The sequence below is a fragment of the Chiloscyllium punctatum genome, chromosome 38 (assembly GCF_047496795.1).
Source record: "Chiloscyllium punctatum isolate Juve2018m chromosome 38, sChiPun1.3, whole genome shotgun sequence".
Taxonomy (NCBI): domain Eukaryota; kingdom Metazoa; phylum Chordata; class Chondrichthyes; order Orectolobiformes; family Hemiscylliidae; genus Chiloscyllium; species Chiloscyllium punctatum.
Window position 1 is genome coordinate 24,711,568 of NC_092776.1, and position 12,038 is coordinate 24,723,605.

At 41.3% G+C, this 12,038-nt stretch overlaps 1 protein-coding gene across 2 annotated transcripts in view; it reads right to left on the reverse strand.

Annotated features, from left to right (window-relative positions):
• LOC140463455 (hyaluronan-binding protein 2-like) overlaps positions 1–12,038 on the reverse strand; it is a 57,352-nt gene that overhangs the window by 23,488 nt on the left and 21,826 nt on the right. For both annotated transcript variants that reach the window (XM_072557394.1, XM_072557393.1), the window contains one exon: positions 11,122–11,293. In XM_072557394.1, the coding sequence (XP_072413495.1) occupies positions 11,122–11,293 (172 nt within the window). The remainder of the gene's footprint in view (positions 1–11,121; positions 11,294–12,038) is intronic.

Below are 12,038 nucleotides of genomic sequence, written 5' to 3' on the forward strand. Positions count from 1 at the left end.
TGGGAAGTTGATTTGCAGTTGTTTCATCTCCTGTCCAGGAGACAACTTCAGTGCTTTGGATCCTCCTGTGAAGCCTGCTGTACTGTGTCTTCTGAAATTTATTTGGTTTCATTTCTTCTACTTCCAGTTGCCAGTTCCAGTTGTTCATTGCAGTGGTCAGTATATTGGGTCTAGATCAATGTGTTTATTGATGGAGTCCATGGATGAATGCACGAAACGCCATATCAGACAAACAGGCAGACAACTAGCAATCCACATCCATGAACAACAACTAAAGGCCACGACTAGCTGTCCCGAGTAGCCACAGATGCACAGATGACAAAGACCACAAATTTGACTGAGATGACAATCATTGGACAAGCTGAACGGAGGAGAATTTCTAGAGGCACGGCACTCAACCAGGAACTCTATCAACAAACACACTGACCTAGACCCAAAATACCGACTGCAACGAGCAACTGGATCTGACAACCGGAAGCAGCAGGAATGAAACCAAATAAATTCCAGAAGACACAGTACAGCAGCACTTCACAGGAGGCTCAAAAGTACAGAAGATGGCACCTAGACAGGGGACAAAACATCTGCAAATCAACTTCCCAGCTTGGCAAGCATACCCAAGACCACGGCAACTGGCACCCGAGGTACAAATCTTTATGTAAACCTTATGCAAATGTCTTTTGAAATGTTGCACCCACTACTTCCTCTGGCGGTTCATTCCACATATGAACCCAGTGTAAGAATTCTGTGTAAAAACGTTGCTCCTCCTTTTTGAATCTTTCTCCTCTCACATTAAAAATATGTTCCTTAGTTTTGAGCACCCCACTCTAGGGAAAAGATTTTTACCTTGCTATTTACCTTATCTATGCCCCTCATGATCTTATAAACCTCTATACAGTCACCCTTCAACCAACTACGCTCCAGCGAAAAAATGCCAACCCGTCTTTATAACCCAAGCCTTTCATTCCATTCCAACAGCATCTTGATAAATCTTTTCTGAACCCTCTCCAATAAAGTACTATCCTTCCTGTAGCAGGGTGACCTGAACTATGCACAGTACTGCAGAAGAGGCCTCACCAATGTCCTGTACAACCGCAACATGACATCCCAACTCCCATATCTCATTGCTTACAGACTTTCAAGTTTTGATTGAAGATTTCTCCATCAAAAAGGCAATGGTGTAAAAAACAGCTCTTTTCAAATGACCAAGTATATAAAGTTCAAATGGGACAAACCAGCAAGTGGACTAACAAAAGTACTGCAAATCTTGGAGATCTGAAATAGAAGTGACCAATGGCGTAACATTCGACATTCCTTTCAAATATTCACACTCAAACACTCAAATATATTTTAATTCCTCACTTGCTTAGTCAAATCAAAATGACCAGTTATTGAAAAATAACTTAATCCTGCATGAAATTTGGTTCAATTGTATGTTTGGAGTCTAGCTCCCTTTCTTTCTTTCAAACTGAATCCTTGTGTCTCCTGCATGAGAAGTCATAATGTAAGCATGAGTAACTCAAAAGATCATCAGAGATGCAAGAGTGCCAGAGCTTCTTGATTAAAATGGTAATTCTGAGGCAGCTGGTTTTCTATTTTTTTTATGAGGGCTACCTTTTTTTTAGGTCTTTTATAACAGTAGCCATTTTGGACAGTGTTGCCTTTTTAAAAATCAATTAAAGTTTTGGGTGTTAATGTAAAATGGTGAAAATGGATTAGTGCTAGCTCATTTCCATTATGAACATAATTGTATTACTGAACCTCTGACAAAAAGTAGGAAAAAAATGTAACTGCTTTTGTGAAACTGTGGTGAGGGCTGACAGGTATAAGTAATGTGCAAGACCAGAGAAGGCTTCTCCTAAGAAACTGGCCAACGCTGAAATCACGCTCTGAGAAGAAGTCCCGTGGACTGCAGCCTCTCACTTGGCCATGGCTAAGCTCTTTAGTTTCATTGATCAAAAGCTTCCTGAATGGTCAATTTCATAAGGAAGGTCAACTCACCACGTACCCGTCTGATTATCACTAGTTAATTCTGCACTGATTAGGAAGTAGATTCTTTGAATCGAGAATCCCTGGTTGAAAGAAAAAGTGATCGCCTATTTGAATATTTATATTACTTACCCGATCATTCTGAAGGGGATTTCTGCTCGTCTTCCAACCTACTCATTTGGTAGCCAGAAATTGGCAGGACGGTGACCCAATGTCACTTTCTGGAGATACAACACCACCACCCCCCCCTCACCCCACCCCCTACCACCACACCAGAACCCACCTCTCCACACCTGAATAACTGCCCTTCTCTGTGCTACTTCAATGCATAGCTCATTTGCAAATAGCGACCCATCGTTTCAACTGTCACTGAGCTGCTTACTCAGAAAGGTAAATATTTGGAATATCTTAGAGCTCAAAGTGACTCCCTCCAGGCAACGCTGATGACATCTGAGTATTTTCAATGAGACGTGACAATGCATTACAAAAAGGTCCTTTAATCTAACAGAAAGATTATAGAGCACACCAGAGAAAGATGAAAGCTGTTTGGTTGAATTATGAGACCATCTTCATGGTGGCGTGTTCTATATTTTTAAATCTGATCTTGTAGAAGTAATATCCTCTTAAAGGACATTGTGGGGAACAATGGAAACAGCAAGAGGAATAGTATAAATAACAGCCCAAAGAAGAATGGAGGAAAATTGATTATCAACACCAAGACATAATCGTATCAGTCTGACATAAGAGACCGTCTAGTATCTACAACCATTGACTATTTTATGAATATTCCAGTCTACTGCTCCCTACTGCAAAGATTTAGAAGGTACAAGGCAGTAATGCAATGGAATACTTCCCACTTGCCTGGATAAATGCAGCTGTAACAACATTCAAGAAGCTAGACACCATCCAGGACAAAGCAGCCCACTTGATTGGCATCACCACAAACATCCACTTGCTCCACCATCCACTTGCTCCAAAGCAGGAGTGTGTACTATCTACAAGATACAACACAGAAGTCCACCAAAGCTTCTTGGACAGCACCTTCCAAACCCATGACCATCTCCATCTAGAATGACAAGGGCAGGAGATACATCAGAGTACCACCACCTGCATGTTCCCCTTCAAGTTACCCACCATCCTGACTTGAAAAGTCTTTCAGTGCCTTTGGGTCAAAATCCTAGAATTGCCTCTCTGACAGGATGATGGGTCTACCTATAGCACAGCATGTGTACAGATCATTGCAGGTGACGGGACAAGTGGAGTGCACGGTTAATAAAGTTACAGTGTCTTTAGTTTTATTAACGGGGCACTGAGTATAAGAGGAAGGAGGTAATGTATAAGACTTGTTAGACCTCAGATGGAGTACTGTGCACAGTTGTAGGTGCCACATTATAGGAAAGATGCATTGGAGAGAATGCAGGACCGATTCAGAAGAATGTTTCCAGGAATAAGAAACTTCAGTTAGGAATATTTGGAATTGTTCTCCTTGGAGAGAAGAATGCTGAGAAGACATTTGATACAGATTTTCAAAATTTTTAGTGGACTGGATATAATAGATAGGAAGAAGCTGTTCGCATACACAAAAGGAACAAGAACAAAAATGGAGCAATTTAAAGTGATATATAAGAGAAGCAAGGGTGATTTGAGAAAAAAAACTTATTGACTTGAAATTCACAACTGATCTTGGAGGAACCTGTTTGGTTGAGGTCAGAGCACAGAAACAAATAAGTGATAGTTTTAAGTGTGGCCTTGCTGTAAGTCTGCAGTAATGAGCAGAGTAGGTTCTTTCTTGATTATATGTTTTATTGATATATGTCTCTTGATTAAACTTAAAAATATAAGGAATAAGTATTAAGCTAGCCTGGAGCAGTGTTTTGTAGGGGAATAAGATGGTGCTATTTTCTGGGTCTGTAGATTGGAAGAAGCAAAAATAGCCCTTAGTAGAGTAATATGCTCTTCTTGTCAGATGTGGGAGTTTAGGGAACGTTTACGTAATACTGAGGATTATATCTGCAATAAATGCTGTTGGTTGCAAATCCTATCAGATCGAATGGATCAGTTGGAGTGACAGTTAGAGGTAATGAAGAATTGACAAGAGCAAGAGGATGTGATGGGTGACAGTTATAGGAAAGGAGAAAAGTCACAGATACAGTCACATAGTTCAATTAACTTCAGGAAAGGTAAGAGAGGTAGGCAGGTAGTGCAGGAGTCTTCTGCAGCTATCCCCATTTCAAACAAGTGTGCTGTTTTGGAAAATATAGGGGGCGATAGATTTTCAGGGGAATGCAGCATGAACAGCCAAGTTTTTGATATTGAGACTGGCTCTAATGCAATGAGGAGTAGGTTGGGTTCCAAGAGATTGATTGTGTTAGGGGATTCTTCAGTCTGAGGCACAGACAGACATTTCTGTAGACAGCAGCGAAAAGTCAGAATGGTGTGTTGCCTCCCTGGTGTCAGGATCAAGGATGCGTCACAGAGGGTGCAGAATGTTCTCAAGGAGGAGAGGGCCCAGCAGGAGATTATTGTACACATTGGAACCAACAATGTAGGAAGGGAAAAGGATGAGATTCTGAAGGGAGAATAAAAAGAGTTAGGCAATAATTTAAAAAGGAGGTCCTCGAGAATAATAATATCTAGATTGCTCCAAGTGCTAGGAGCTAGTGAGGGTAGGAATAGAAGGATAGAGCAGATGAATACATGGCTGAGGAACTGGTGTATGGGAGAAGGATTCACATTTTTGGATCATTGGAATCTCTTTTGGGGTAGAAGTGAGCTGTACAAGAAGGACGGATTGCACTTGAATTGGAAGGGGACTAATATACTGCAGGGAGATTTGCTCAAGCTTCTCAGGAGGATTTAAAGTAGTAAGGTTGGGGGTTGAGGGGTGGGTGTTGGGACTCGGGAGATGGTGAGGAAGAGATCAATCTGAGACTGGTACAGTTGAGAAAAGAAGCAAGTCAAACAGTCAGGGTAGGAAAAGACAAAACAAAGAACAAGGTAGGACTGAAATATTAAACTGCATTTATTTCAATGCAAGAGGTCTAACAGGGAAGGCAGATGAACTCAGGGCATGGTTAGGAACATGGAACTGGGATATCATAGCAATTACAGAAACATGGCTCAGTGATGGACAGGACTGGCAGTTTAATGTTCTAGGATACAAACGCTAGAGGAGGAACAGAAAGGGAGGCAAGAGAGGAAGGGGAGTGGCATTTTTGATAAGGGATAGAATTACAGCTGTGCTGAGGTAAGATATTCCTGGAAATACATCCAGGGAAGTTGTTTGGGTAGAACTGAGAAATAAGACAGGGATGATCACCTGACTGGGATTGTATTGTAGACCCCCTAATTGTCAGCGGGAAATTGGGAAACAAATTTTGTAAGGTGATTTCAGTTATCTATAAGAATAATAAGGTGGTTATGATAGAGGATTTTAACTTTACAAACATAGACTGGGATTGCCATACCATTAAGGGTTTGGATGGAGATGAATTTGTTAAGTGTGTACAAGAAAGTTTTCTGATTCAGTACTTAGATGTACCCACTAGAGAATGTGCAAAACTTGACCTACTCTTGGGAATTAAGGCAGGGCACGTGACTGAGGTGTCAGTGGGGGAGCACTTTGGGGCCAGCGACCATAATTCTATAAGTTTTAAAATAGTGATGGAAAAGGATAGACCTGATCTAAAAGTTGAAGTTTCAAATTGGAGAAAGTCAAAGTTTGATGTTATTAGGCAAGACAATTCAAAAGCTGATTGGGTGCAGATGTTCGCAGGTAAAGAGATGGCTGGAAAATGGGAAGCCTTTAGAAATGAAATAATGAGAGTCCAGAGTCAGTATATTCCTGTCAGGGTGAAAGGAAAGGCTGGTAGGGGTAGGGAATGCTGGATGAACTAAAGAAATTGAGGGTTTGGTTAAGAAAAAGAAGGAAGCATATGTAAGGTATACAGGATAGATCGAGCGAATGCTTAGAAGAGTATAAAGGAAGTAGAAGTATACTTAAGAGGGAAATCAGGAGGGCAAGAAGGGGATATGAGATATCTTTGGAAAATAGAGCTAAGGAGAATCCAAAAGGTATTTACAAATACATTAAGGACAAAAGAGTAACTAGGAAGAGAACAGGGCCCCTCAAAGATCAGCAAGGCAGCGTTTGTGTGGAGTCAGAGGAGATGGGAGAGATACTAAATGAGTATTTTGCATCAGTGTTTACTGTGGAAAAAGACATGGAAGATATAGAATGTAAGGAAATCGATGGCAACATCTTGAAAAACGTCCATATTACAGAGGAGGAAGTGCTGCATGTCTTCAAATGCATAAAAGTGGATAATTCCCCAAGACCTGATCAGATGAACTCTGTGGGAAGATGAACTCTAGGGAAATGATTGTTGTGCCCTTTGCTGAGATATTTGTATCACTGATAGTTACAGATGAGGCGCCAGAAGACTGGAGGTTGGCTAACGTGTGCCACTATTTAAGAAAGGTGGTAAGGACAAGCCAGGGAACTATAGACCAGTGAGCCTGACATCGGTGGTGGGCAAGTTGTTGGTGGGAATTCTGAGGGACAGGAAGTTCATGTATTTGGAAAGGCAAGAACTGATTAGGGATAGTCAACATGGCTTTTTGTGTGGGAAATCATGTCTCACAAACTTGATTGAGTTTTTTGAAGAAGTAACAAAGAGGATTGATGAGGGCAGAGTAGTAGACATGATCTATATGGCTAATGTAAGGTGTTCGACAAGGTTTCCCTTGGGAGCCTGGTTAGCCAGGTTAGATCTCATGGAATACAGGGAGAACTAGCCATTTGGATGCAGAACTGGCTCAAAGGTAGAAGACAGAGGGTGGTGGTGGAGGGTTGTTTTTCAGACTGGAGGCCTGTGACCAGTGGAGTGCCACAAGGATCGGTGCTGGGTCCAGGACTTTTCATTATTTATATAAATGATTTGGATATGAGCATAAGAGATATAGTTAGTAAGTTTGCAGATGACAATAAAATTGGAGGTTTAGTAGATAGCGAAGAAAGTTACCTCAGATTACAATGGAATCTTGATCAGATGGGCCAATGGGCTGAGGGGTGGCAGATGGAGTTTAATTCAGATAAATGTGAGCTGCTGCATTTTGGAAAAATAAATCTTAGCAGGACTTATACACTTAATGGTAAGGTCCTGGAGAGTGTTGCTGAACCTTGGAGTGTAAGTTCATAGCTCCTTGAAAATGGAGTTTCAGGTAGATCGGATAGTGAAGAAGGCGTTTGGTATGCTTTCTTTTATTGGTCAGAGTATTGAGAACAGGAGTTGGGAGTCATGTTGCAACTGTACAGGACATTAGTTAGGCCACTGTTGGAATATTGCGTGCAATCTGGTCTCTTGAAAGGGCTCAGAAAAGATTTACAAGGTTGTTGCCAAGGTTGGAGGATTTGAGCCAAAGGGAGAGGCTGAATAGGCTGGGGCTGTTTTCCCTGGAGCATCGGAGGCTGATGGGTGACCTTATAGAGGTTCATAAAATCATGATGTGCATGATAAATAGACAGTCTTTTCCCTGTGATGGGGGAGTCCAGAACTAGAGGGCATAGGATTATGGTGAGAGGGGAAAGATATGAAAGAAACCTAAGGGACAACCTTTTTTTCGCAGAGGGTGATACTTGCATGGAATGAGCTGCCAGCGGAAGTGGTGGAGGCTGGTACAATTGCAACATTTAAAAGGTATCTGGATGGGTACATGAATAGGAAGGGTTTGATATGATCAGCAAGTTTGCAGATGACACAAAGATTGGTGGAGTAGCAGAAAGCATAAGGGACTGTCAGAGAATACAGGAGGATATAGATAGACTGGAGAGTTGGGTGGAAAAGTGGCAGATGGCTTTCAATCCAGACAAATGTGAGGTGATGCATTTAGGCAAGTCTAATTCTAGAGTGAATTATACAATGAATGGAAGAGCCTTGGAAAAAGTTGATGGGCAGAGAGATCTGGGAGTGCAGGTCCATTGTACCCTTAAGGTTGCTGCACAGGTGGATAGAGTGGTCAAGAAGGCATATAGTATACTTGCCTTCATTGGACGGGGTATTGAGTATAAGAGCTTGCAAGTCATGTTACAATTGTACAAGACACTGGTTCAGCCACATTTAGAATAGTGTGTATAGTTCTGGTCATCACATTACCAAAAGGATGTGGACACTTTGGAGAGGGTGCAGAGAAGGTTTACGAGGATGTTGCCTGGTATGGAAGGTGCTAGCTATGAAGAGAGGTTGAGTAAGTTCAGTTTATTTTCATTAGAAAAAAGAAGATTGAAGGGGACCTGATTGAGGTTTACAAAATCATGAAGAATATAGACAGGGTGGATAGAGACAAGCTTTTTCCCAGGGTGAAGGATTCAATAACGAGAGGTCATGCTTTCAAGGTGAGAGGTGGAAAGTTTAAGGGGGATACACGTGGCAAATACTTCACACAGAGGGTGGTGGGCGTTTGGAATGCGTTGCCAGCAGAGGTGGTACAGCAGGCACGGTAGATTCATTTAAGATGTGTCTGGACAGATGCATGAGTAGGTGGGGAGCAGAGGGATACAAATGCTTAGGAATTGACCGACAGGTTTAGACAGTACATTTGGATCGGTTCAGGCATGGAGGGCCGAAGGACTTGTTTCTGGGCTGTAAATTTTCTTTGTTCTTTGTATGGAGATGGACAAGATTTTCCTGACTCTACAATTGCTCTTTATTTTCCATCCATGCCTTTCAATGTGATGGAGGGGGAGTTTACGGGCCGGTGGGGGACAGTGAGGGGAAATTCTGGACTTTGAGGTGTAGATAAAATAGTATCTGATGATGACTACTCTGCCAGCCATTGTTGGATGAACTTAACTTGATCCCTAATAAACAGGAGGAAGGGCCTTACACAGTTTTGCTGCAAAACAAATGACAATGAGGAGAAGTTATTATCAGGAGCCAGATTGATGGGCTTTTTGTGAAGTGTCAGAGTGTGAGTGATTATGAATGCAATGTTATGCTGTTGCATTTTAACCACACTAAATGTTTGTTTATATGCCTGAATACTTTGTATTGTAACTGAGAATAAATGGTTACTGTGGAAATTAGCAACAATTCAATAGAAAAATAATAACTTGTACTACAATAAAACTCCACACAAGCGGGAAGATGTGAGAGCTACTTTGATTACAATGGGAGCAGGGTTAGTAAAGGAGTTAGGAAGACAGGAAGGAGGTGTTACTTTGTTTTGCTTTGCTAAATGTCTCACCCTGTTGGAACTAATGATACTCTGCAACAACGGGAAGAAGCTGACGAATTAGAGACTCTATGATTAGTGGTTAATGTCTAACACATGCCTACATTTTAAAACAACGTAGGTTCTGATGTGAAAATCAATAACATACATTTGTTTTGAAAAGAAAATAAACAGCTGAGTAAAACACTTAAGCAGTTAATTAAAACGCACAAAGGATTGCAGGGCAGGGAATGTGTCCTGTTTGCCAGGGAGATCTAGAATGAACATGTCTGCAGTGTTTGTAGCTCAACGTGGCTTGATTCATAGTCTCCAAACTGAAGGCCAACTAAAGGTAACAAATCATTGAGGAAAAACATTACCTGGATACTTTGTACCAGGAGGCAGCCACAGTCCTGAGAATTGGGTCTTCTTTGGTCAGAGTCAGGGACAGGGGAGTGTGGCTGCAGCCAGGACAGGATTCCTGGAGTTTTTGAACTGATACAACAGGATTGAGATTCTTTCAGTTTAGTTGTGCTGGAATGGGAGCAGCATGGTTGATGAGCTGTGGCACCTGTGGCTTAGAAATCCACTTAAAAGGAATGTAGTGGGAATTAATGTAGGTGTAGGTATAGTGAGGGGCATTGACATATTCTCTGTAATTTCCTCAGACCAGAAGAATGCGGATTGCCTGGCAGCAGGTTTGCTTGCATAGCAACATCAGCACAGAGTTGGGGAGGAGCTTGTAGTGAGAGGGGGAAGGATCCAATCAACATGATCTATTTAGGTACTTGGACATGACAGGACAGGGAAAGAGCTTCTGTATAATCAGTTGTGGGCTAATTAAGAAGCAGAACTCAAAGGTAGTAATACAGATTGCTATCCTCAATGTTATGCTTCTTGATTGAATGCCTAGTATGATGATGCTGCCCCTTTAATAGGGATATGCTAACCTTGGCTTTTTCTTAGAGAGGTCATAAAAGCAGCAATTCCGAAAAATCTGGGATTGAAGGGTTTTAGAGCCAGTTTGATTATGGCTAACATACTGCCTCAGGCAAAAGGTTTCAAGTTTAAAAAAACTTGTGCAATGAAAGGGGAGTTGTCAGTTCTCCTAGCTCAGCGTTTTCTCTGGTTTAGTTTAGTTTGTTAGCAGTCTGGCTGTTTACTGAAAGCAGTCAGTCAGTTTCGAGGCTTTTGGTCCAAAAAACAGCTACGTGGAAGGAGGTGTTCTAAGCTGAATCTCTCTGCCATCTCTCTTTCTCTCCTATAAGACCCTGTGTTTGATTTCACCTTTTTTCCCAAGGAGTGTTTATGGGGATTGTTGCAAGTATTTGGAACAGCATCATTAAGTTGGGATAATCTGTTGGGTTTTCAGATAGGTTAAGTTACTTTATATTCTGTTCTCTTTTGTTTGTCTTTCATTCAATAATTCTGTAAAGAAATTCTGTTTTGTCGAAAACTAAGTGGTTTGACCAGCTGTATCACTCCTGAAATATCCGCCTTACACCTGCTTAAAACAATTAGCAAAGTTAAGGTCTAGGCTACTTTCTTGAAATGTTTTGCGGGTTTCTGGCCTAGTCCACAACACTAGTTCCTCAATGTGACAATGCAGAACCTTTTCTTTGGATTAATTTTGAATGATTACCTGAGTAATGTGTACATTTGGATGAGAGAAATAAATGAAGTGAGGTTGAGCATGGCACTGAAAGCATTATTTTAGGTGAGGTGAAGCCTTTGGAGGCTGAAGCACAGTGGCCACAAGGGGTATGGAAGTGATTCGCATTGTATGTGATCTTCAATGGATATATGTCTATTCCTTATATAACCCTCAATGAATGTAGATAAAGTTTCAATGTATAAGCATTGATATGCAGTGTACTGTCTCATCTAGCTCTCATCATAAAGTACAATTGACTGCTTGTTTACCGGCAGTAGTTATGCTCTTCAACACCCTGTGTATCATGATCTTGCATCTGAAGGATCATATTTGGTGACAGAAGTAAATGAGAATTCCAGTGTAGACACGTCTGTCCTGTTCTGGTTTGACTCACGTGACCTTGGTATGTAGCCCCATTTCCTGTGTAACAGTCATCAATTCCTGCACAAAATACATGATACATTTTTCACATTTTACTGAACTGTTAGATAAATTCTGAATTTTTTCAATGTCCTTTGCCTAGGAAGGGGATTTTTGAGATCATTGCAGAGAACAGGAAGGGCCCTAGGAATCTTCAATACAAACGTACAACATCTGTAAGTACTGAATTCTTTGGTGAAACAATTAGGACACAAAATAAAATTTTCTCAATCTCTTTAAATTTCAGTCATCCAAAATAATTCAGCCATCTGAAGGACCTCTTTCTAGATTCATAACCAGCTGTGTTTCTGGGCACAATTATAGGGTTGTAGTTGACAAAGAGGGTCGGTGACAAAGAGCTATGAATTCTCCACATGGATATTGGTAAGCACTTCTAGAAGATGTGAAAATGGGGAGGACAAACTCATTGATGTTTCCAGGCAGTGAATCACTGAGGAAAGTTAACCCAGGCACACGCTGGACCCCTCTTACTGTAAAGCTATATAGCATAGATGGCAAAGGTAGGGAGATGTTGTCCAGAACTGTAAAGTTAAAGAGCACTCTGATTCCTTCATTCCACTCTGAGCAGCACTTTGACCACTCCTTATTATTATCTTTCTTGGCTCCCAAATCCTCTGTTCCTTCCAGTATCAACATCTCTCCCCACCCACCCCCAACCACCACCATGCCTCCCCTCCCCAACAGTCTCCCTCCTTCTCTGGATAAAATATTTATTTCAACACCTTGTGAAACTCTTTGATTTTAG